The following is a 24,519-nucleotide window of genomic DNA, read 5'->3' on the forward strand; positions in this document are numbered from 1 at the left end:
TGTCGCGAAGTTAAGGAGGTTCTCTGTTTACTGGATAATTCCTAATCATCTGTGACTTACAAAGGTAAGCTTTTTGCTGATCTATTGGGGCTATGAAAACTGGGAAAACGTCTGGGGTCACCCTATCGAATGCAACACTGAAAAGTAAAAGCACTGCTAAATTTTCCCAGAGAAGGTAAGGTTCAGTAGATCATTATTTGCTAGCCTTTCTTATAAACTTGAGACTGTTAACAGCTTACGATAGTCTGCAGACTGCGGACCGGGACTAAAATGCAGACTGAGGGTAAAATGCACACTGCAGACCAGGGGTAAAATGCAGACAGTAGACTCTGTAGACTTTAAACGGAATCGAGAGCGCTAACCCGTGAACAGGCTAACCGGAGTGTTGTTAAGGCTAACCTAATTGATATTCAGTCTAACCGGAGTGATATTCAGTCTAACGGGAGTGATATCCAGGCTAAATGGAGTAATATTCAGGCTAACCTGAGTGATATTCAGGCTAACCTGATTGATATTCAGCTGTCTAACCTGACTGATATTCAGTCTAATCGGAGTGATATTCAGTCTAACCGGAGTGATATTTAGTCTAACCGGAGTGATATTCAGGACAAGAAGATCTGTTAGATCTTATAACCGCGCGTTTAAAATTTAACTGTTTTCTTAGTACTACAGTCGCAACGCAGTGCATATTCCAAAGCAATCTTTGATGATTCATTGATTACTGTAGACATCACAGCACTTGATCAACACAAACTCTATTATCGCACCATCAGTCGTAGCCGTTGTCACATTTCCGATGACGTAATAGTCTTAATCTGGAACTTTCTTCGGGATATGTATGGGCATGAAGATACGAACACTATTACAAACCGCTTTCTTTCTTTAAAGTCACGATTAAATTTAATTGTTTTTTCCCTTGAGTTAAAGGTTAGTAAAGAAGTCACACGAGTCACATAATTCAAGAATTGCGTTATCTACGGCTATCTTTAGTACGGTGGTTATTTCCCTACCAATGACGTAATCTTTGCACGCTCTGACACGTTGCTTGGCTTGCAAATATTTAATTTTCCTTCCGATCTATGAACTGACTGTGATGAAACAGTCAAAGGATTTACTTCATTTGCGTAAAACAACAAGAAATACTCACAAAATTACAAACAAATTAATGACCGTCGCTTCTGCCGAAATAAACTTGCAAAGTAAACACGATCGTATTTGTCACGTAGCGAAAGTGAAAGCTGCAACGTCAGCGCATTCCATGGCTGACGTAATACCTTTTTTCAGCGTATTTATTATTCCCTTTAAATCCAACGCTTTGATAAAACGAAAAGAAAATATATTTTACCCACAAAAAAGAAAACAATATCGGTAAAATTGTCCGTGTATTTATGTTTTAACAGCTTCTGGCGGAAAAAAATCACACGTTGCGTGACTCAAAGTTTGGCCGAGGGGAGGTCTGCGTCTGGTCACCGACAAAAAAAAAAATAAACCACGGGTAAACCTAGAACCGCGCTCGGCCCATGGCTGCGCGGTTAATAACTGGGAGTGATATTTAGTCTAACCGGAGTGATGTTCAGTCTAATTGGAGTGATATTCAGTCTAATCGAAGTAATATTCAGGCCAACTGGGAGTGATATTCAGTCTAACCGGGAGTGATATTCAGTCTAACCGGGAGTGATATTCAGTCTAACCGGAGTGATATTCAGTCTAACTTGAGTGATATTCAGTCTAACCTGAGTGATATTTAGTCTCACCGGGAGTGATATTCAGGCTAACCAGAGTGATTAATTCACTCTCACCAGAGTGATATTCAGGCTAACCAGGAGTGATATTCAGTCTAACCTGAGTGATATTCAGGTTAACCCGAGTGATATTCAGGTTAACCTGAGTGATAATCAAGCTAACCGTAGTGATATTCAGTCTAATCAGAGTAATATTCAGGCCAACTGGGAGTGATATTCAGTCTAACTGGGAGTAATATTCAGTCCAACTGGAGTGATATTCAGTTTAACCGGGAGTGATATTTAGTCTAACTGGAGTGATATTCAGTCTAACCGGGAGTGATATTTAGTCTAACTGGAGTGATGTTCAGTCTAACCGGGAGTGATATTCAGTCTAACCGGAGTGATATTCAGTCTAACTGGGAGTGATGTTTAGTCAGGCTGGAGTGATATTCAGTCTAACCGGGAGTGATATTCCATCTAACCGGAGTGATATTTAGTCTAACCAGAGTGATATTCAGGATAACTGGGAGTGATATTTAGTCTAACCGAAGTGATATTCAGTCTAACCAGAGTAATATTCAGTCTAACCAGGAGTAATATTCAATCCAACCGGAGTGAAATTCAGTCCAACAGGAATGATATTCAGTCTAGCCTGAGTGATATTCAGTCTAACCGGGAGTGATATTCAGTCTGACCGGAATGATATTCAGTCTAATTGGAGTGATATTCAGTCTACCCAGGAGAGATATTCAGTCGAATCGGAGTGATATTAAGTCTAACCGAGAGTGATAATTAGTCTAATTGGAGTAATATTCAGTCTAACCAGAGTAATATTCAGTCTAACCGGAGTGATATTCAGTCTAACCAGAGTGATATTCAGTCTAACCTGAGTGATATTTAGTCTAACCGGAGTGATATCCACTCTAATTGGAGTGATATTCAGTCTAACCAGAGTGATATTCAGTGTAACTGGAAGTGATATTCAGTCTAACCGGAGTGAAATTCAGCCTAACCGGAATGATATTCAGTCTAACCTGAGTGATATTCAGTCTAACTGGAAGTGATATCCAGTCTAACCGGAGTGACATTCAGTCTAACCCGAGAGATATTCAGTCTAACCAAGAGTGATATTTAGTCTAACTGGAGTCTGTGATATTCAGTCTAACCAGGAGTGATATTCAGTCTAACCAGAGTCATATTCAGTCTAACCTGAATGATATTTAGTCTAACTGGAGTGATATTCAGTCTACCTGGGAGTGATATTTAGTCTAACCTGAGTGATATTCAGTCTAACCGGGAGTGATATCTAGTCTAACTGGAGTGATATTCAGTCTAACCAGAGTGATATTTAGTCTAACCAGAGTGATATTCAGGATAACTGGGAGTGATATTTAGTCTAACCGGAGTGATATTCAGGCTAATCGGAGTGATATTCAGTCTAACCTGAGTGATATTCAGTCTAACCGGGAGTGATATTCAGCCTAACCGGAATGATATTCAGTCTAACTGGAGTGAGATTCAGTCTAACTGGGAGTGATATTCGGTCTAACTGGAGTGATAATCAGTCTAACTGGAAGTGATATTCAGTCTAACCGAAGTGATATTCAGTCTAACCGGAGTGACATTCAGTCGAACTGGAGCGATATTCAGTCTAACTGGGAGTGATATTTAGGCTAGCTGGAGTGATATTCAGTCTAACTTGAGTGATATTCAGTCTACCCGGGAGTAATATTTAGTCTAACTGGCATGATATTCAGTCTAACCAGGAGTGATATTTAGTCTAACTGGAGTAATATTCAGTCTAACCAGAGTGATATTCAGTCTAACCGGAATGATATTCAGTCTAACCTGAGTGATATTTAGTCTAACCGGAGTGATATTCAGTCTAATTGGAGTGATATTCAGTCTAACCGGAGTGATATTCAGTCTAACTAGGAGTGATATTCAGTCTAACCGGAGTGAAACTCAGTCTAACCGGAATGATATTCAGTCTAACCTGAGTGATACTCAGTCTGACTGAAAGTGATATTCAGTCTAACCGAGAGTGATATTTGGTCTAACTGGAGTGATATTCAGTGTAACCGGGAGTGATATTCAGTCTAAACGGAGTGATATTCAGTGTAACCGGGAGTCATATTTTAGTCTAAGTGGAGTGATATTCAGTCTAACCGAGAGTGATATTTAGTATAACCGGAGCGAAATTCAGTCTAATTGGAGTGATATTCAGTCTAACCTGATTGATATTCAGTCTAACCAGGAGTAATATTCAGTCTAACCGGAGTGAAATTCAGTCTAACCGGAATGATATTCAGTCTAAACTGAGTGATATTCAGTCTAACAGGGAGTGATATTAAGTCTAACCAGAATGATATTCAGTCTAACTGGTGTGATATTCAGTCTAACCAGGAGTGATGTTCAGTCTAAGGGGAGTGATATTCAATCTAACCAGGAGTGATCTTCAGTCTAACCGAAGTGATATTTAGTCTAACCAGAGCGATATTCAGTCTAAGCAGGAGTGATATTTAGGCTAACTGCAGTGATATTCAGTCTAACCGGGAGTGATATTCAGTCTAACCTGAGTGATATTCAGTCTGACCGGGAGTGATATTTTGTCTAACTGGAGTGATATTCAGTCTAACCGGGAGTGATATTCAGTCTAAGTGGAGTGATATTCAGTCTAACCAGGAGTGATATTTAGTCTAACTGGAGTGATATTCAGTCTAACTGGGAGTGATATTTAGTCTAACCTGAGTGATATTCAGTCTAACCGGGAGTGATATCTAGTCTAACTGGAGTGATATTCAGTCTAATCAGAGTGATATTTAGTCTAACCGGAGTGATATTCAGGATAACTGGGAGTGATATTTAGTCTAACCGGAGTGATATTCAGGCTAATCGGAGTGATATTCAGTCTAACCTGAGTGATATTCAGTCTAACCGGGAGTGATATTCAGCCTAACCGGAATGATATTCAGTCTAACTGGAGTGAGATTCAGTCTAACTGGGAGTGATATTCGGTCTAACTGGAGTGATAATCAGTCTAACTGGAAGTGATATTCAGTCTAACCGAAGTGATATTCAGTCTAACCGGAGTGACATTCAGTCGAACTGGAGCGATATTCAGTCTAACTGGGAGTGATATTTAGGCTAGCTGGAGTGATATTCAGTCTAACTTGAGTGATATTCAGTCTACCCGGGAGTAATATTTAGTCTAACTGGCATGATATTCAGTCTAACCAGGAGTGATATTTAGTCTAACTGGAGTAATATTCAGTCTAACCAGAGTGATATTCAGTCTAACCGGAATGATATTCAGTCTAACCTGAGTGATATTTAGTCTAACCGGAGTGATATTCAGTCTAATTGGAGTGATATTCAGTCTAACCGGAGTGATATTCAGTCTAACTAGGAGTGATATTCAGTCTAACCGGAGTGAAACTCAGTCTAACCGGAATGATATTCAGTCTAACCTGAGTGATACTCAGTCTGACTGAAAGTGATATTCAGTCTAACCGAGAGTGATATTTGGTCTAACTGGAGTGATATTCAGTGTAACCGGGAGTGATATTCAGTCTAAACGGAGTGATATTCAGTGTAACCGGGAGTCATATTTTAGTCTAAGTGGAGTGATATTCAGTCTAACCGAGAGTGATATTTAGTATAACCGGAGTGAAATTCAGTCTAATTGGAGTGATATTCAGTCTAACCTGATTGATATTCAGTCTAACCGGGAGTAATATTCAGTCTAACCGGAGTGAAATTCAGTCTAACCAGAATGATATTCAGTCTAACTGGTGTGATATTCAGTCTAACCAGGAGTGATGTTCAGTCTAAGGGGAGTGATATTCAATCTAACCAGGAGTGATCTTCAGTCTAACCGAAGTGATATTTAGTCTAACCAGAGCGATATTCAGTCTAAGCAGGAGTGATATTTAGGCTAACTGCAGTGATATTCAGTCTAACCGGGAGTGATATTCAGTCTAACCTGAGTGATATTCAGTCTGACCGGGAGTGATATTTTGTCTAACTGGAGTGATATTCAGTCTAACCGGGAGTGATATTCAGTCTAAGTGGAGTGATATTCAGTCTAACCAGGAGTGATATTTAGTCTAACTGGAGTGATATTCAGTCTTACTGGGAGTGATATTCAGTCTAACTGGAGTGATATTTAGTCTAACCGGAGAGATATTCAGGATAACTGGGAGTGATATTCAGTCTAATCGGAGTGATATTCAGTCTAATTGGAGTGATATTCAGTCTAACCGGAGTGATATTCAGTCTAACCAGGAGTGATATTCAGTCCAACTGGAGTGAAATTCAGTCCAACCGGAGTGATATTCAGTCTAACCTGAGTGATATCCAGTCTAAGCGGGAGTGATATTCAGTCTAACCGGAATGATATTCAGTCTAATTGGAGTGATATTCAGTCTAACCTGAGTGATATTCACTCTAACCTGAGTGATACTCAGTCTGACTGAAAGTGATATTCAGTCTAACCGAAGTGACATTCAGTTTAACCGGAGCGATATTCAGTCTAACCAAGAGTGATATTTAGTCTAACTGGAGTGATATTCAGTGTAACCGGGAGTGATATTCAGTCTAACCGGAGTGATATTCAGTCTAACCAGGAGTGATATTTTGGTCTAACTGGAGTGATATAATTCAGTTTAACCGGGAGTGATATTCAGTCTAACCTGAGTGATATTCAGTCTAACCAGGAGTGATATTCAGTCCAACTGGAGTGAAATTCAGTCCAACCGGAATGATATTCAGTCTAACGTGAGTGATATCCAGTCTAAGCGGGAGTGATATTCAGTCTAACCGGAATGATATTCAGTCTAATTGGAGTGATATTCAGTCTAGCCTGAGTGATATTCAGGCTAACCGGAGTGAAATTCAGTCCAACTAGAATGATATTCAGTCTAACTAGGAGTGATATTCGGTCTAACCAGGAGTGATATTCAGTGTAACCGGAATGATATTCATTCTAACCAGAGTGATAGTCAGTCTAACCGGGAGTGATATTCAGTCTAACTGGAATGGTATTCAGTCTAACCGGAATGATATTCCGGCTAACCTGAGGGATATTCAGTCTAACCAGGAGTAATAATCAGTCCAACTGGAGTGATATTCAGTCTAACCGGGAGTGATATTCAGTCTAACCGGAATGATATTCAGTCTAACCGCAGTGATAGTCAGTCTAACCGGGAGTGATATTCAGGTTAAGCGGGAGTGATATTTAGTTTAACCAGGGTGATATTCGAGCTAACCAGGAGTGATATTCAAGCTATCGGGTAGTGATATTTAGTCTAATGAGTGTGATATTCAGTCTAACCGGGAGTGATATTCAGTCTAACCGGAGTGATATTCAGTCTAATCAGAGTGATATTCAGTGTAACCTGAGTGACATTCAGTCTAATCAGAGTGATATTCAGGCTAGCCTAAGTGATATTCAGTCCAATTGGAGTGATATGCAGGCTAACCTGAGTGATATTCAGTCTAACCTGAGTGATATTCAGTCTAATCGGAATGATATTCAGTCTAACCGGAGTGATAGTCAGTCTAACCGGGAGTGATATTCAGGTCAAGTGGGAGTGATATTTAGTCTAACCAGAGTGATATTCGAGTTAACCAGGAGTGATATTCAAGCTATCGGGGAGTGATATTTAGTCTAATCAGAGTGATATTCAGTCTAACCGGGAGTGATATTCAGTCTAACCGGAGTGATATTCAGTCTAAGCAGAGTGATATTCAGTGTAACCTGAGTGACATTCAGTCTAATCAGAGTGATATTCAGGCTAGCCTGAGTGATATTCAGTCTAATTGGAGTGATATGCAGGCTAACCTGAGTGATATTCAGTCTAACCTGAGTGATATTCAGTCTAATAGTGATGATGTGATGAGTGATATTCCGGCTAACGTGAGTGATATTCAGTCTAACCAGAGTGATATTCAGTCTAACTGGGAGTGATATTTAGTCTAACCAGAGTGATACTTAATCTAACCGGGAGTGATATTCAGTCTAGCCGGAGTGATATTCAGGCTAACTGGGAGTGATATTGAGTCCAACCGGAATGATATTCAGTCTAACCTGAGTGATATCCAGTCTAAGCGGGAGTGATATTCAGTCTAACTGGAATGATATTCAGTCTAATTGGAGTGATATTCAGTCTAACCTGAGTGATATTCAGGCTAACCGGAGTGAAATTCAGTCCAACCAGAATGATATTCAGTCTAACCAGGAGTGATATTCAGTCTAACCGGGAGTGATATTCAGTCTAACCGTAATGATATTCATTCTAACCAGAGTGATAGTCAGTCTAACCGGGAGTGATATTCAGTCTAACTGGAATGATATTCAGTCTAACCGGAATGATATTCCGGCTAACCTGAGGGATATTCAGTCTAACCGGGAGTAATAATCAGTCCAACTGGAGTGATATTCAGTCTAACAGGGAGTGATATACAGTCTAACCGGAATGATATTCAGTCTAACCGGAGTTACATACAGTTGAACCGGAGTGATATTCAGTCGAACCGGAGTTACATTCAGTCTAACGTGAGTGATATTCAGTCTAACCGGAGTTATATTCAGTGTAATCGGAGTGATATTCAGTGTAACCGGAAGTGATGTCCAGTCTGTTACTGGAGTGATATTCAGTGTAATCGGAGTGATATTTGTTCTAGCTCGTGCTAGTTCTGTGTTTCCATCGAGTTATAGAAACACGATTTTTAACCAATCAGCGCGCGTATTTTCTTAGGACTGTTTTCTAAATATACTTAAAGCGTGTTTGTAGCATAGTACGCCGCGCGCTAGTCCTATTGAGCCATTATGAACAAAATCTCTATGTACGCACGGCCGTGCGTATATAACATGACGTGTGCAGTTTCAATTTAGCTGTAAAGATTCCTTGGGGTTTAGTGCAAGTTCCTTTCGTTTAAGTTTCGGCAAAGTGATGATTATTATGAACAATTTAAAGCCTACTTCGAGCTTTTGACCTTTGCCAAGCTAAGATGTTTACTTAAACGTGAGTATTTTGACTTTGTTTGTCTACATTTTCATGGAGTAGTTTTGACTTTGTCTGCCTACATTTTCATTATAATTAATTAGAAGAAGCGAACTTTTCATTGACAATTTTAGAAACCAGGTTAAGCGATTTCGCTCGTTACGGTTGCTCAATCCTCCGTAGGAAAAAAGATGGCGACTGGTACATTTACCCATAGTTCTTAGCGCAAGAAAACCTTAACAACGTTCATAAAAACGTGCAGAAAAGTTATAAAATCTTTAAACCTAGGCTACACAATGTCCTCAGCACAGGAACAAATATTGTAAAAATGTGGCTTTCTTCGTGCCATATAGGCTGTGTTAGGTTCGCAAGGTATTGTGGTAAAATGTACAGCCGCCATCTTTTTTCCTACGGTGGATTGATTGTGGCGTGTTAGGATCCTAATGACCTTTGTTTTTCTTCACCGTGTATTGTGAGAGCTTTGTAATCAATCACAAATAAAACATGTTTTAGCGCCCAAGTTGTTGTCGCCATGTTATAAAAGAATTGGTTCATGCTTTTAGCTGTGCGTATATCGAGTTATGGATGTACTTGGGAAGTTTGGAGAGCACTCAAGAAGTTAAGAGTTGCTCTCGGCTATCGCCTTGAGCAACGCTTGCGCTTCTTTCGTGCTCTCTAAACTTCTCGCGTGCATCCGCACGCTAAGCATGAACCAATTTTTAAGTAGTCTGCAGTCTGCATTTTACCCCTGGTCTGTGGCCGTCTCCATTTTACCCACAGTCTACATTTTAACCCCAGCTTGCAGTCTGCAGTCCGCAGTTAGACTGTTCACAGTCTAGTCTCTATTTTCCCACGCGAAAGAAAAAGCGAGCGACGCGAGCGCGATGCACGCGGGGGTTGGGGTGGTAGGGCCCCCACCCCCTACCCAGTCAAGTCTTCCGTTTTGCGCTGGCGACCAATTTTCTTGCGATTCTATCCGCGCGTAACTCTGCCTGGGTATAGCCAGTCCAGTCTAAGTATATCCAGCTGGTCTCAAGCCCGGGTAAAAGAGGAGGGTTGGGCATTGGGCTAACAACCCCATCCCGTAAAAGATTTATTGTTACGGAAACCAACGTCGAAGAAACAATCATTGGTGGTGACGGGGATGATACTAGCCAGGGGACTGGACAGATGACGGAAGTCAACCAAACCCTGCAGGGAGTTGACACCCCGACTGTGGATTCCTTGAAACCGAAAGTGAAGACTAGAATAGCCTGTTGGAATGTAAGAACTTTGTACCAGACCGGCAAGCTTGCCCAAGTGGTAAGGGAGTTTCATAATTACGGCCTTGACATCCTTGGGGTCTGTGAGGTTCGTTGGACAGGGTCGGGACAGAGAACATTAGCATCCGGACATACCATACTATATTCGGGCAGATTGAATGGCCATCACACAGAGGGAGTGGCCTTGATCATGAGCAGGAAAATGGAGAGGACACTCATCGAATGGAAACCATCAGGATCGAGACTGCTCAAGGCCAGGTTCAACTCAAAGTACACCAAGTTGACGGTGATAGTGTGCTATGCTCCCATTGAAGATGCTGAGGAGGCAGACAAAGATGCTTTTTACGACCAGCTGCAGGAAGTGACTGATGAGGTCCCAACACTTCACCTTCTTATGGTGTTGGGAGACCTGAATGCCAGACCCGGGAACAATAACATTGGCAGGGACCGTGTGATGGGGAAGCACGGTATAGGTACCATCAATGACAATGGAGAAAGGCTGTGTCACTTCTGCGATAAAAAACAACATGGTCATAGGAGGTACCTTGTTTCAGCACAGAGATATCCACAAGACGACTTGGACCTCGCCCAGTGAAGCCACTAAAAGCCAGATAGACCACATTCTAATCAACGGAAAATGGAGAGGCCTACAGAGGAGCAGATGTCGCCAGTGATCACAACCTGCTGGTGGCAGTTGTTTCACTGAAGTTGCGTAGGGCACGAAGAGGACAGCGAAGGGGCCACCAGTTCGATTCCAGTAAACTGAGAGATGACCGGATCAGACAAACTTTTAGACGGGAGATGAAGAACCGCTTCCAAATTCTGGGGGAAGAACAGGAGATGGACATCGACTCCTTTATTCAGGCCTTCAAGGAAGCGGGAGAGAAGGTCCTTGGATTTAAAAAGAGGAAGAAGGAGGAATGGATACAAAGGGAAACCTGGGAGAAAATAGAAACAAGGAGAGGAGTCAAGCAGCGAATGAACTCCACCCAGTCAGAACGCGTCCGTGACCAGCTGAGGAGAAAATATTCAAAACTGGACCATGAGGTGAAAAAAATGACCAAACTAGACAAGAGAAAATTTGTAGAGAGACTGACGGTTGAGGCAGAAGAGGCTGCTGGTAGACAAGATCTGAAGACCCTACATAGAATTAACAAAAAGGTTAAATAATGGTTTTAAAAACAACGATGTCCCTGTAAAAGACATAGATGGCAATGTTCTTTCGAAAGAAGCAGAAAAGTTGGCACGCTGGAAGGAACATTTTTAAAGCATTCTAAATAGGCCAGAACCTGAACAGGTAGATGAGATTCTACCGGCAGTAGAGGACTTGGATATCTGCATAGATCCGCCTACCATGGAAGAGGTGAAAGCTGCCATCAGTGTGATGAAGAGCGGAAAGGCAGGTGGAGTAGATGGAGTGACAGCAGAAACGCTCAAGGCTGAAGAAACTGAGACACCATGCCTTTTGATGTGCATATTCAGAGAGATATGGGAGAGCGAGACGATTCCTGAAGCGTGGAAGACCGGACTCATTGTCAAATTACCCAAAAAGGGTGATTTGGGCGACTGCAACAACTGGAGAGGCGTCACTCTGCTCCCCATTACCAGCAAGGTCTTCAGCAAGATCATCCATACAAGACTGGCTGAAACTCTGGATGAGTACATCAGGCAGGAACAGGCAGGTTTCCGCCCTGGACACTCGTGCTCTGACCACATTTTCACCCTGAGACAAATTCTAGAGTAGAGCAAGGAATGGAATGTTCCCCTGTATGCCAACTTTATTGACTTTGAGAAGGCGTTTGACAGCATTCACCGAGATTCCCTGTGGAAGATATTAAGGCACTACGGGATTCCATTAAAGCTGGTAAATGTCATCAAGATGCTTTACAGTGACTTCAAGTCCCAGGTTATTTGCAACGCAGCGCTTACAGACGCCTTCAGCTGACCACGGGTGTGAAACAAGGGTGTATTCTCTCCTCTCTCCCCCTTTCTGTTTATCTTGGGGATCGACTGGGTTTTGAAACAAGAGACTAGTGGTGGAAGAAGAGGGATTAGATGGACATTGACCAGTGTCTTGGAAGACCTTGATTATGCAGATGATATTGCGCTGCTCGCCCATCGACACCAGGACATGCAGGCAAAGACCAATGCCTTGGCAACTACAGCAGGGAAATTAAGCCTGAAGATCAACATTAAGAAGACAAGGTATTTGAGGATGAGTGGCAGAACCGATGAATCCATCATGGTGAATGGGGAAGTGGTAGATGAGGTTGATCACTTTACCTACCTGGGATCTAAGGTGTATGTATGTATGGGATGGAGAAGAAGAGATCCTAGTTCGGATTTCAAAGGCAAGCAAGGCCTTTGCCTCGCTTCGAGGCACTTGGAGATCCAAGAACATCAGCCAGACGACAAAGATCCGATTTTTCAAAAGCAATGTCTTAAGCACTCTACTGTATGGCGCAGAATCCTAGAAGATGATCAAAACCATCAGCCACAAGCTAGAAATCTTCCAGAACAAGTGCCTGCGCAGGATTCTCCGTATATACTGGCCCCAGACAATCTCAAACTATGAGTTGCGCAGAAGAACAGGAAAAGAACCAATCACACAGCAAGTCCGGCGAAAGAGATGGAAATGGATTGGTCATGTGCTGCGCATGCCACCAGCAGCATTACCACGAGTTGCCCTCGGGTGGACCCCTAATGGCCGTAGAAAGAGAGCCAGACCGAAAGAAACATGGAAGAGGACAGTGGAGAAAGAGATGAAGGAGAACACCTGGACATGGGGTCACCTGGAACGACGAGCACCCGACAGAAGCCAATGGCGCACTTTAGCCGAGGCCTTATGTGTTTCAAAACACGAAGTAAGTAAGTCTATCCGCGCGTTCAACGATCGAATAAAAATTCGAGAAACTAGAGGGCTGTGAACAGTCTAGTCCACAGTATGCGTTTTGCACTGACCGAGATTCGAATCTGTGACAGATTCATTCAGTTTGTCAATCACAGTCGAATTACTGTCAGTGTTATTACTTATATACCAAACTCAATTGCTGGTGTGCACTGTCAAGGCATCAAAAGTAAGAATTAAAGAATCTGGGATACGATAGGAGATTGATATGTAAACAACCTCGCGAAGATTTAGGCCTGTGCGGTCAACCTCGTTCCCAGGGTCTTTTCCCTGGCTTGGGGGTGGGGCCACCCCCAAGCCAGGAAAAAGACCCTGGGAACGAGGTTGCTGTGCGGTCTTTCATTCGCGCGTTATTGGGAAAAGTATTTCAGCCAAATTTATAGAGCTTTGTATGGAGACGCCATGTCGGTACCCCTCGTGTTTGAAAGTCACAAAGAACACCCTAACATGAGGTAAATGGAGTTTACCTCTACCTTGATTTACTACACTGTGGCTACATTTGAGCAAATTTTGGACTAAAGGGAATTTCCCATGCAAAGTCTATATTACATTGAATACACAATCACATGCAGAGCTTATGAGGCCTGTGGACTAAAATAAAAAAAAAACATTGGGATAAATTGAATACTATTTTGTCATTAGAGCCGAAAAATGTGAGTCAAAGGTAAGATGCAAAGACTAGTGTAAGAAAAAAGTACTCAGTCTGCAGTCTGCAGTCTGCATGTATGATCTGCACTTTGGAGTGACCAGTGTCTGTAAGGGCCTACCCTTAAAATTATCACTGTCGAGTGAGTGATATTAGGGAGCTTAAGCAATGACGACGGCAACCCCGAGGACAACGCCTAGTAAAAAATGAATTTATAGTTTACCTTCGAATTTCGCAACTGTCTAGATCTGTTTAGTGCGCCTATTGGTCTCAGAACTTGCTCAAGCTAAATATGTAACGCCAGCGTTCAATTCCAAATGAAAATGCGAAAAATTAGCCGCCGTCGTTCGCATTCTCCAAAATACGCAGAACTTGGTCATTTCACGCTGTTGTTTTGCAGAGGACGGCAAAGAAATGTACCAAGATTTATAACGCACGTGCACAGCCATTGGTTTCCTCATTAAACCCTTTTGATTGGTGGACTTCTCGTTCCCGTTGCCGTCGTGATTTGCTTAAGCTCCCTATTAATTAAGGTTAACTGGAGCCCATTTTAGTCTAAGCTTAGAGCTCACTATTCGTCATTTCGCCATTTAGCAAAACTAGTGAGGAGCGTCGGATCAAGTAGTGACTGTACAAAGGTTGAAATAATAAATAAAGTCTGGAAACCTTACGGCAGAAAGGGGAGATGAAGACAGAATCAAATCATCAAATTAAAAAAAAAAAAGAACTACAAATTGCTGTTTGGAAAACCAATCTTCCTCAGGGGCTAAGAGACGGTGTTTTCCAAACGAAAATATTGAGCACATATATTTTGCAGTTTTATTTTTCTTTTTTATTATTTGATTTGGAAATTCCCATAAAATGTTTCAGCACCACCAACTCATTTATAATATATTTAACTCTGTGAATTCGCTGTTACAGACAGCAGGGAACTTAAGCAACGACGACGGCGACGCCGAGGACAACGCCTAGTCAAAAATGATCTTATATTTTACTTGCTAAATTCGCGATTGTCTAAATCTGTTCAGTACGCCAATGGCTTTAAAAACGTGCTCATCCTAAATATGCAATGATAGCGTTTAGTTCCAAATGGAAATACGAAAAATTAGCCGTCATCGGTCGCGTTCCACAGACTACGCAGAACTCGGTCATTTCACGTTCTTGTTTTACAGAGGACGGCAAAGAAAGGTACAAAGATGTATAATGCACGTGCAGAGCTATTGTTTTGCTCATTAAACCTTTTGTTTCGTGACGTTCTTGTTGCCGTCATCGTCGTGGTTTGCTTAAGTTCCCTAGTGTTGGACGGAGAGCGTGACGGCCTTATGCCCCTACTGGTGCGATGAAAAGAGATGATGATGAAGTCGCTGTTCTCCTGAAACTGTAGCTCGTCATGGTAATAGGATTTATTTTCACAGTGTTCTCCGTCACTCATCGTTTTCAGCCGCTATAATTTCAAGGGATAAAGCAATAGTTTTTTAAATTACCTTTTGCTTTGTTTTTGCTGGCCCGTAATCGGCCCGTGAGCATCACGGAAGAATAATGACCTAGAATAAGCCAATCAGAGCGCGCGTTATATCGGCTACAAACACAAACCACATAATGATAAACAATGAATAAGTTTCTTCTATGAAACAAACCTATGTTCCAGAACAGAGTGCATAAATCAAACCATGGATGCTTTACATTACGCCAGGCCGACCGGTCAGAAACAGCAGGATTAACCAAGGAAAAAATGGAACGACATTTTCCAAACAAACCGGGCCAACCGAGAGGAATGGCTTTTACCATTTTCTTTTCCTTCACCCTATCCCTGACAAAAGTGAAATCCACTGAAGAGAATTAAGTAGGGCAACGAACCAGTTTATTAAAATGGAACAGCAAATTTTGGTCCGACCGGTCAAAGTGGACCACCTCCAGAGGTGAACCGGACTGTGCCGAAACGGACTTTTCCATTTGCCATGTGCAATGACAGATGAGGACAATTTTAACCATTTTAAGTCCAAACTAAAGACATTTTTATTTAGAAAAGCGTTTGAATAGCTCTTGATTTTTTATATACATTTTTACTAGATCCCTTGTTTTTAATATTTTAATTTTTAGCTCGCTACCTTAGCCTAATGTACATAATTATTGTAAATAATTAGTTTTAAATTTATCACACTATTCATAGCATATCGTTTAATTTATATTACTCATATGGTTTGTTAGGCGCATTTGATCATATTCACATGTTAATTTGCGCCTTAGAAATATTAAATATTATTATTATTATTATTATTATTATTTGACTTCCGACCGAGATTTCCGAAATTTGTGGCATGATGAAAAACACCCCCTGTTTCAGACCTAAACTGTTTCAAAACAATACCCCTATTTCTCTACAGCTTATATGGAGGAGTAACCCCCTGATCGTTATTCATATTTCGCTGCAGGATTAAACTTAACTTTTAGTTGAGAAGAAGACGCAAATGGAATTGGAAGACAAAATCAAGAAGCTCGAAGAACAATTCAAAGGTTTGCCTAAAGTCCTCATCAAGAGAACTCTCTGTGGTGATGACGTCAATGAGGACATTAGCAAAGCTACGGATCGGTTACAGGAATTTCAACAGATGAAAAGTAGCTTGTTTTTCAATCCAATGGCGGCTACTCCTGTTACAGAGGAATTAAAAGGGAGTTTGTGTGTCACCCCTGCGGAGGAATTCGACAGAAGCTCAGTGGCAAAGAATTGCATTGTAGAAGGTAAAGACCCTGGGGGAACTTCCATATTAAAAAAAAAAAACGGGGTGTCTCGTCGGAAATTTTGAAAAGAACCCCTAAGAGGTACCAAGATCCCGTTTTGTGGGCGTGGCATGAAATTCTTTTCATCCCTAAGAGATACCGATTCTAAAACAACACACCAACAAATCGGGATCCCGGTACCTCTTAGGAGTTCATTTCTACATTTACTACGAGCATCCCCGTCCTTTTTATATAGGAGTCCCCCCGAGAATTCCGTCAGTATAAACGCCGTCAAGAGGCATGGTCCATAGACATAGACATACACTTTATTTAGACACGGTAAAAGCATCAGTTCCAAGATTGAGATTTTGTTTTTTAAACTGAACTACATGTTTGCCGTATGGGAGTACGAGGAGGACAGTTGGCGATTTATCTCATTTCTAAAGTTAATAAATATATGTTATTGGCCGGCTGGGAGATCCATATAGTGAAAAACTGTGACCTCGGTCGCAAGCCGAGGGCAGCATTTTCAAGCCCGAGGTCACAGTTTTTCACTATACGGACCGACCCTAAGCCGGACAATAACCTGTTTATCTTTTCTTGCGGTAAATTTTTCAAGTGGGTTTGTTTATACAACTTTGTCATTGAATTGGCTCACGCGCCGTCTACAAACCATTCGTAAAAAAATCTAACGAGCGAATGAGCGAGTAACTCTGATACCAGACAAAGAAAGATTTATTTCGAACTGCTTTATGTTAGTTGCATTTAGTTCACCAGTTAAGTTCTCCAAAACTGTTTTTCCGGTGTGAAATTTCGTGCAATTTCTGTCAGTCGTTGCGAATCACTCAAAATAAGACTTTTCTACCGTAAATTGGGTAACAGATAGCGAGGAAATTCGTTAAGTGTTTTCCACAGAAATTCTCGCAAATACAGCAACAATCAAAGAAGTAAACTCGACTGAAATTCGCTCATTTTTTACTTAATATTGTACAGAGACAGACAGGATTAAGCGCCATTACAGCGCCGAGCTACAAACAGCCAAACAAACTCTCACAACTTCAAAAAAACTCAATTGAATTTAATTACAGTAACTTTCTTTGCCATTTGAAGGTGAATAGAAATAACCTTGCGTTGATTAATCGTCTATGGAACACATTACCGCACGAAAATAGATCAACTCGACGGATTCCGCCCGCTTTGGCGGTCCGAATGGGAAAATTCCGCCCGCTCTAGGAACCAATCAGATTGTAGGTTTTGTTGAATTCCGCCCGGTCATGAGCTAAGAAAACGATAAAAGATTTTACTATTGGCTCTGACGTTTGATGGAAGGCTATTCCTCACTGTAGCAGAAACTACGTTTCAAAAAATCGGTACGGGGCTTAGGCAGAGCCAATTTGTTTTCAATGTTTCTGAGTCCACTAATTGCAGAGAAATTGTGACAAATAACGAGTTGGCAACGAAATTAATACTAGAGAAGATGAGTGATTCAACAACAACGACGATGATTAAGTTACTTATTTATTTTAATTTTCTTTCAATAAAAGGTACTGAGACAGCAAGGTGTCATAGGACAGGAGACAGAAAGGCAACAGATCCACCAAAACCAAAACCAAAACCAAACTGGAGGAAATCCCATGGTAAGAATAACTCAAGACAGGATCCCATTAATGGGCTCGTGGTCAGGATGATTAAGAACTAATCACTCATCCGCCAGGAGTGGAATAGAGGAACTAATTGCTCTTTATTGCCTATCGACTTTACAGAACATGTCGAGGACTGTAAAGAGACTCGAGAACCGCCATTACCACTCTACATGTCTTCAGCTATTGGGCTGCCACCACCCCCACCCCCGCTGCTATCGCATCACCATGTACAGTCAAAGCCAACCCCACCTCGACCACATGCCCAGTCAACTTCACCCCCACCCTGGACATATGGACGGTCTACACCACGGCAACTCCTACCACAAGCCCATTCAACATCAGCCCCACACCGACCACGTACACAGTCAACACCTTCCCCACCCTCACCCCCACCCCTACCACATAGATGGTCTACATCAGAGCCACTCCTACCACATGCACAGTCTGCACCATCCCCACCCCCACCACATAGATGGTCTACATTAGGACCATCTCTACCACATGCAGAATTAGGACCACCACCAACCCCACCACATAGATGGTCTGCACCAGGACCATCTCTACCACTTGCACAGCACACATTGCCGGCACTAAGGGCATCCATCAAAAAGTGCGTCCACAGTGAAGTGATTGGCAATGAAGCAAGACAGGACAATGATGCAGCCTTGGAGACCAAGAACAACGTGCAAGAAGAGCAAATGGAGTTAGATGATAAAATAAGAATGCTGAAAGAAGAGTTCAGTTCTTTGCCTAGGGTCCTCATCAAGAAAACTCTTTGTGATGATGCAGTGGATGGAGATGTTACAAGAGCCAAACAACGGCTAATGGAATTCACACACCAGTTTAAGGATCGAGAAAACTGTTTTAAGAATCCAGGGGGAGCTGGACGTGATGCAGGAAACTTATACCGAGACTTGAACAGCTCTCCTGCATTTGGACGTACTAAAATGGCAAGCACTCAGTTTGAGGAACAAACACTGCCTGGAAGAGGTAACACGATGAGACAAAAAACGAAACAGTAGAAGAGCTACACGTAGACAGCGTACGAACGCAGACGTATTTCCGGTTGTCGCTTGCTTCCGCCGAAAATAGGTAAGCAACAACCGGAAATACGTCTGTGTTCACGGGCTGCATGTAGGAGGATAGCAACTGGAACAGTTGCCCTAAACATAATTTATGAAGGGCTTTTGTTGATGGTCGTATCGATAATGGTGAAAAAGTAACATTTTTCTAAAAACACATACTCAATTTCAAGACTAGTATGCAAACACCATACCCTATTTACGACCGAAATGGCCAAAATCGATACCCTATTTATGACCAAAACGGCTGAAAAACCATACCCTTTGGGGTCACACATACCTATATAGCCCATATAAGGGAGTATCCCCCGGGATGTTATGGGCGTTAGTCTGAATGACATAATAGCAGAACGTTTGTTTCCATAGAAAACCTGTTGCCTAGGAACTGGGTACCAATGCCTCGAGATGACCGAGGAAATGACATCGATGTTCATCTAGTGAAACTAGCGAGCTCGTCAGTTGAGTACCAGGATGTGATAGAAAGATTACAAGAAACCGTCCCTTCCAATCTGATGATAAAGAGTGTAGAGCGAATACAAAATCCTTATCTCTACCAGGCCTACCAACTGCGGAAGCAAAAAATGGACCGAGACAACCCTCAAGCAAACAACGAGCGGCAACTATTCCATGGCACAAATTCAGACAATGTAACGAAAATTAATACGCAAGGATTTGACAGAAGTTTTTCAGGATCTGCACACGGTGAGGGTTTTGAAGTAATGGTTAGAGGGAGGCAATTTGCAATTAGTTTTTTAGTAATTTTTCCAACACACGCTAACAAAACTTGACAAAGTTCTCGCGGACTTTTTCAATAGACCGTATTCGTATTTTTAGTTTTGGATTGCAACTAGCTTGCAGTGGAGGCTCATGCGGAAAAGTATCATTAAAAAGGGATAAATGCTATTTGCATTTGAAAAGACTCTGCGCTTTAGCCTCAGTTGCAAGCTATTTCCAATACAATACCGAGAATACGAATATGGCCTTTTATTATCCAACTGCAGCGAATACCGTCCAAGTAACAGTACAAATGTACAGCGATATTGTACAGTTATTTGTGCAGTAGAAAACCTGTTTGCCGCACAGGTTGGAGCGCGCACGCAAAACTGTCTCACTCTCCCTCTTTCATTGATAAATTTATTGACTACAACAGTTGGATAATAAATCTCTTATTAGATGTTACGGCACCACTCGTAAAAATATACAGCGATACTACACACCAAAACATCTAATAAGATATATTTACACACTAGTTGTGCAAGTGTCACTCATCATATCATTCGTAGTAGCCTCAGTGAACTCATATTGAGTAAATGTTTTTAAAAAAAATGAGACTAATATAAGTCTCGATCAATGAATATCTGTCGTTATGGTAGATATTTTTATCATTGCAAAGTTTATTGATAGTTTTATTAGAACGGTTTTCAATTGAGTGTCATAAAACCAATCACCCTAGCCAATCACAAAGTACGCAGATAATCCAGTGAACCAATCAAAACTCCAAGTACTTACATGTAGCTGACGCGAAGCGCGGGAAAAAGCGTGCGAGTGAATCCCGATTGGTTTTAGTTTTACTTCTGATTGGATGAAAAAGTGGCGCGAGTTTTTTGAACCAATCGGGTGGCGTAGTAAATGCAATGCCAATTACTTTTCGACACTCAGGTGAAAACCGCTTTATTGTGAATTTTGAAGTTATTGCACCTGAAAACCCTAATGGGAAGGCTCAGAGAGCGAAGATAGCGTCACTACGTTTGAGTGTGGACAACACCAAAAAAGCCATTTTGTACGTAAATGCCGAAAATATCGTATTACATTTAATTGGACACGCCGATATCGTACTTAGATGTAAAGAACTGGTTCAAACTAGTAAACAGTGAACCTTAGCGTGTTTTCTATCGAGAAAGTCATCGACTAAAAAAACGAGTAGGAGTATAATACACCTTTTATTACCCGGATTGGAGGAGGGTGAGAAGAGTGAGGAGGGTGAGGAGACTTCCACAAAAAAATGACGGGAAGAGCAGTTTGCGTTAGTCAACCTCGCTCCATGGCACCTTTCCCTTCCAATGGAAGGGAACGGAAGGGCCTTTAAAACGAAGTTGCTCGTTAGTACCGTACAGTGTCATGTAGTGATTTCCTCCCCCCTCTCTAAGCTTTTGTTGTGTATTTTTTCATGAGAGTTTTATGAAATAAGCACTGACATCAATTTATTTTTCTTTTATTATAAGGAACTCTTTACGGTGCAGGAGTGTACTTTGCAAGAGACGCCTCATATTCAATACACTACACTGGTGGCAGTCATCAGGTTGTGTACCTCGCCCGGGTCCTAGTGGGGCGATATTGTAAAGGCAGCTCGGGGTTGAAGAAGCCTCCCCCCATAAACTCCGAGCAGCCAGAGATCCTGTTTGATTCCATGGTGGACGACACGAATAATCCTTCAATTTTTGTCGTATACTATGACAATCAAACCTATCCAGAATATCTTATTACAATTTAGAATCAACACACGAGAATAATCAAGGCGGCTGGCAATAGTTTCCAACACTTTCTGCAACCAGAGCGGAGAGCAGAGAGCGGATCCTTTCCGGATCGAGTATTTAGTTACATTCTAGGGTCAACGCAAGGACATAGTTTAAGTGGCTGGGACAGCTTCCAAATTTCTATCAGCAGAAGCCCATGCTGTTATACTTTTACGGAACACTTCTACCAAACTTTCCCAAGTGATGTTTCAATATTGGCATTATTCCACAAATGTATAGTCATTGTTTAGCAAGCTGTGGTCATTTTCATGGCATAATAGGTTACATAGCAACGATACTACCTGTTCAAAGCACCCGTAACAGTTTAGCTTTATGCGTGTATGACTGAAAAACGACTCGGCATACCCCATTTTTATTATCTTTATTATCAAAATTCTTACGAGGGGGTTTAAATCTCTAAGCTCGAAGAAAAAAAGTTCCCTTTGTGGGTATTATGTTAAATGCCTACTTAATGTTGCGTGACACTAATCTAGTAGGTCTCTCCTTTACCATCCTCTCAATATTGAATAAGGACTCGGACCATACAAAATTTGATTGCTCGTCGAGATGTATCACTCACTTAACGCGGGCGATTTCCCTTGTTTTTATCTTACGTACTTAACTAACGCTAAAATCAAACATTATGTTGGCCTAATGCAGCAAAAGTATATTTTATATTGGCAACAGGCCATGCAAAGCTCTACTAAACTAGAATTTTTCAACACTTTTAAGAACGATTATATACCCTCCTCTTATTTAGGCATAAAAAGCAAACCAAGCGAAAGAAAAGAACTAGTGAAATTTAAGATAGGCGATCACAAACTAAGGATTGAGACTGGTAGATATGATCAAATTCCACGAGTTAACAGACTCTGCCCTATTTGTGATCATCTTGCTTTGATCTACGCAATATTCTACTTTCAAATCAAACCAATGAAACCTGATTGCTATATCATAACGTTATTTTATGATCACGATAACCGTTACTGTTTTAGCTTTAGTTTTGGTTTACAAAAGCTTTTGCAAGATTGTATGTATTTATGGTCATGCAAATAAAGCTAGTTGTTGTGAAATATTAAAAGAAGTCTTCGCAAACTCATTTCGGTTTTTGTTATTACGAGTCAAGATATGGGTCCGTTGTGGAAGATGCAGTTCCGTATATCACCCGGCCGACGCATGAAACTGTGTGATTTGGTGGGAGGTAATATGCTGAAGAAAAGCACCAAAGGATGTGATGAGCTGTTAGTGTTGAGGAAAGAGTGAAAGACGACAAAACCTTTGCTTTTCTTCTTTGACGGCATGAAAAATAGTAGCTTACAATTCGTCGGAAAAACTTTGACCTGCTCGCGGAAGTTGTAATATATAAACAATCTTGCTCGTGTCATGTGACCGCGTAACCATAGATAGATTTGTTTCTCCTCGATAACCTCGTTTAGAATCAATCATTTTTCCGTGAGAATTTTTTTTACAGGTAATAAAATGTTTCAAAGAGATCTATCTGAAAATACAACAAATGTATTTTTCTTCAAAATTGTCTTAAATTAATCTTGTTTACACAGGAAAGAGTGGGTTTATCTCCGTGGCAGCTGGCAATAGTGATAACTTTGAAAACTGCACAGACTACAATTTAGAATATAGTTCTGGGCCGGGTCGTTCAAAGCCCGATTAAGCTAACTCAGGATTAGCAAGAATTTTTGATTTCAGTTTTGTAACTTTTCGGTTAGGTTTTCTGTTTATAATGTTTGTCCTTCAGTTTTGAGCTTGACTAAGCTTAAACTACACAAAACGTGGGCAGTAACAAACATTTTTATGCAAGAAAAATTGATACTTCAGTTAACTTTTAATCCTGGGTTAGCGTTAACCGGCTTTCGAACAACCCGGCCCTGTTTCTTTTTATCACTTTTTCCCAGGTAAACCCCATGATATGCACGCCAATTGAGAATAATCCATTGTGAGTCGTCCGACAAAATTTATTAATAGCCTTCCATATTTGCGAGCAGATCGATTGAGCAAGTTGTTCCACTATTGCTTAATTAATGGACCCATGTCAGACCTTGGAAAACATTTCCCGTCCCTTTTTCATTTTATCATTGTGTATCTTCCGCCAAAAGTAGATAATAGCCTCCCACGATGGCGATCGGATCTTTGAGTCACTTATTTAATTAAAGGAACTCGCTTCTGCACCTGTCAGTTTGTGTGATCAAACTGCCTTCCTATTGGTCAATTGGTTTCTCAAGGGTTGCTCAATTCATATTTGAGAACGTACTTCCTTTTCAATTTGCGCTAGGCGCATTCCATGGGCGCGCAGCAGTAAAGGGTCACGAAGTACGGGCGTTTACTTGTTCACATTTAATGTCCCAGTATATAGAGCTCTTATATGAGAATATTCAGTTGTATTTGCTGTAAATAAGTTAGTTTTTTTTTCTGTATTTTTGTGTTGGATTGATTGAAGAATTTGCGGAAAAGAATAGAATATCAGAGGCAAGTTTTGCTGGTTGCCATGTAAGTCCAAATAAAAACGGAGTCACTGGGCAAACAGGACAAAGATGTCACCTAGCTATGCAAATATGCCAATGCATCCCGAGCTATACATACCGGCGAAACTAAGACGTTTTCTCGAAAGAATTTGTATATAGACAAAAACGAATGGAGTTTAATTTTTGCTCGTTTCTTTTTTGGAAATGAAATGAAACTTAATGATTGTCGCTTGGGCCTAACATTGCGTCAAGTTCTGGTCGAAAATTAATCGGATTAAGGCCTATTCCGAATTACTGCTACTGCGCTGCTCAACTAAATTCAAAAACACGACGTTTGAAACCACTCAGTTCGGCAGGCTGAATTAAGTGCAGCACGACTACTTAGCACGGTATGTCTTGCCGTGCTGCACTTGACTTCAAACGACGTGTTCTGCTGCATCAGCTGTCGTTGCTTTATAGCAATCCATTTAAAATGGTCTTCAGCAAAGCAAACTTCTTCCGACCTTCGGCGCCACTGAAGTCGACGTTTGAAACCACTG

General features: G+C 41.3%; 3 protein-coding genes across 4 annotated transcripts; all 3 read left to right on the forward strand.

The window, feature by feature from the left end:
* Positions 1–23,917, forward strand: LOC145496269 (uncharacterized). 2 transcript variants are annotated; one of them, XM_081475964.1, is made up of 6 exons: positions 1–64; positions 15,980–16,286; positions 17,810–17,902; positions 18,029–18,898; positions 19,357–19,692; positions 21,213–23,917. In XM_081475964.1, the coding sequence occupies exons 2-6, from the start codon at positions 16,016–16,018 to the stop codon at positions 21,479–21,481; spliced, it is 1,839 nt and encodes a 612-aa protein (XP_081332090.1). In that variant the 5' UTR covers positions 1–64; positions 15,980–16,015; the 3' UTR covers positions 21,482–23,917. The 2 variants fall into 2 exon arrangements, with proteins under 2 accessions (XP_081332090.1, XP_081332089.1); XM_081475963.1 differs by lacking the exon at positions 1–64 and adding an exon at positions 12,792–12,857.
* Positions 9,902–10,588, forward strand: LOC145494106 (protein CFDP2-like). Its single transcript, XM_081473577.1, has one exon. The coding sequence runs from the start codon at positions 9,902–9,904 to the stop codon at positions 10,586–10,588; it is 687 nt and encodes a 228-aa protein (XP_081329703.1).
* Positions 11,348–12,568, forward strand: LOC145494107 (uncharacterized). Its single transcript, XM_081473578.1, has 2 exons — positions 11,348–11,675; positions 12,021–12,568. Exons 1-2 carry the CDS (start codon positions 11,348–11,350, stop codon positions 12,566–12,568), a joined length of 876 nt encoding a protein of 291 aa, XP_081329704.1.
* Positions 23,918–24,519: the final 602 nt, after the last annotated feature.

Source organism: Orbicella franksi, chromosome 8 (genome assembly GCF_964199315.1).
Source record: "Orbicella franksi chromosome 8, jaOrbFran1.1, whole genome shotgun sequence".
NCBI classification, from domain to species: Eukaryota; Metazoa; Cnidaria; class Anthozoa; order Scleractinia; family Merulinidae; genus Orbicella; species Orbicella franksi.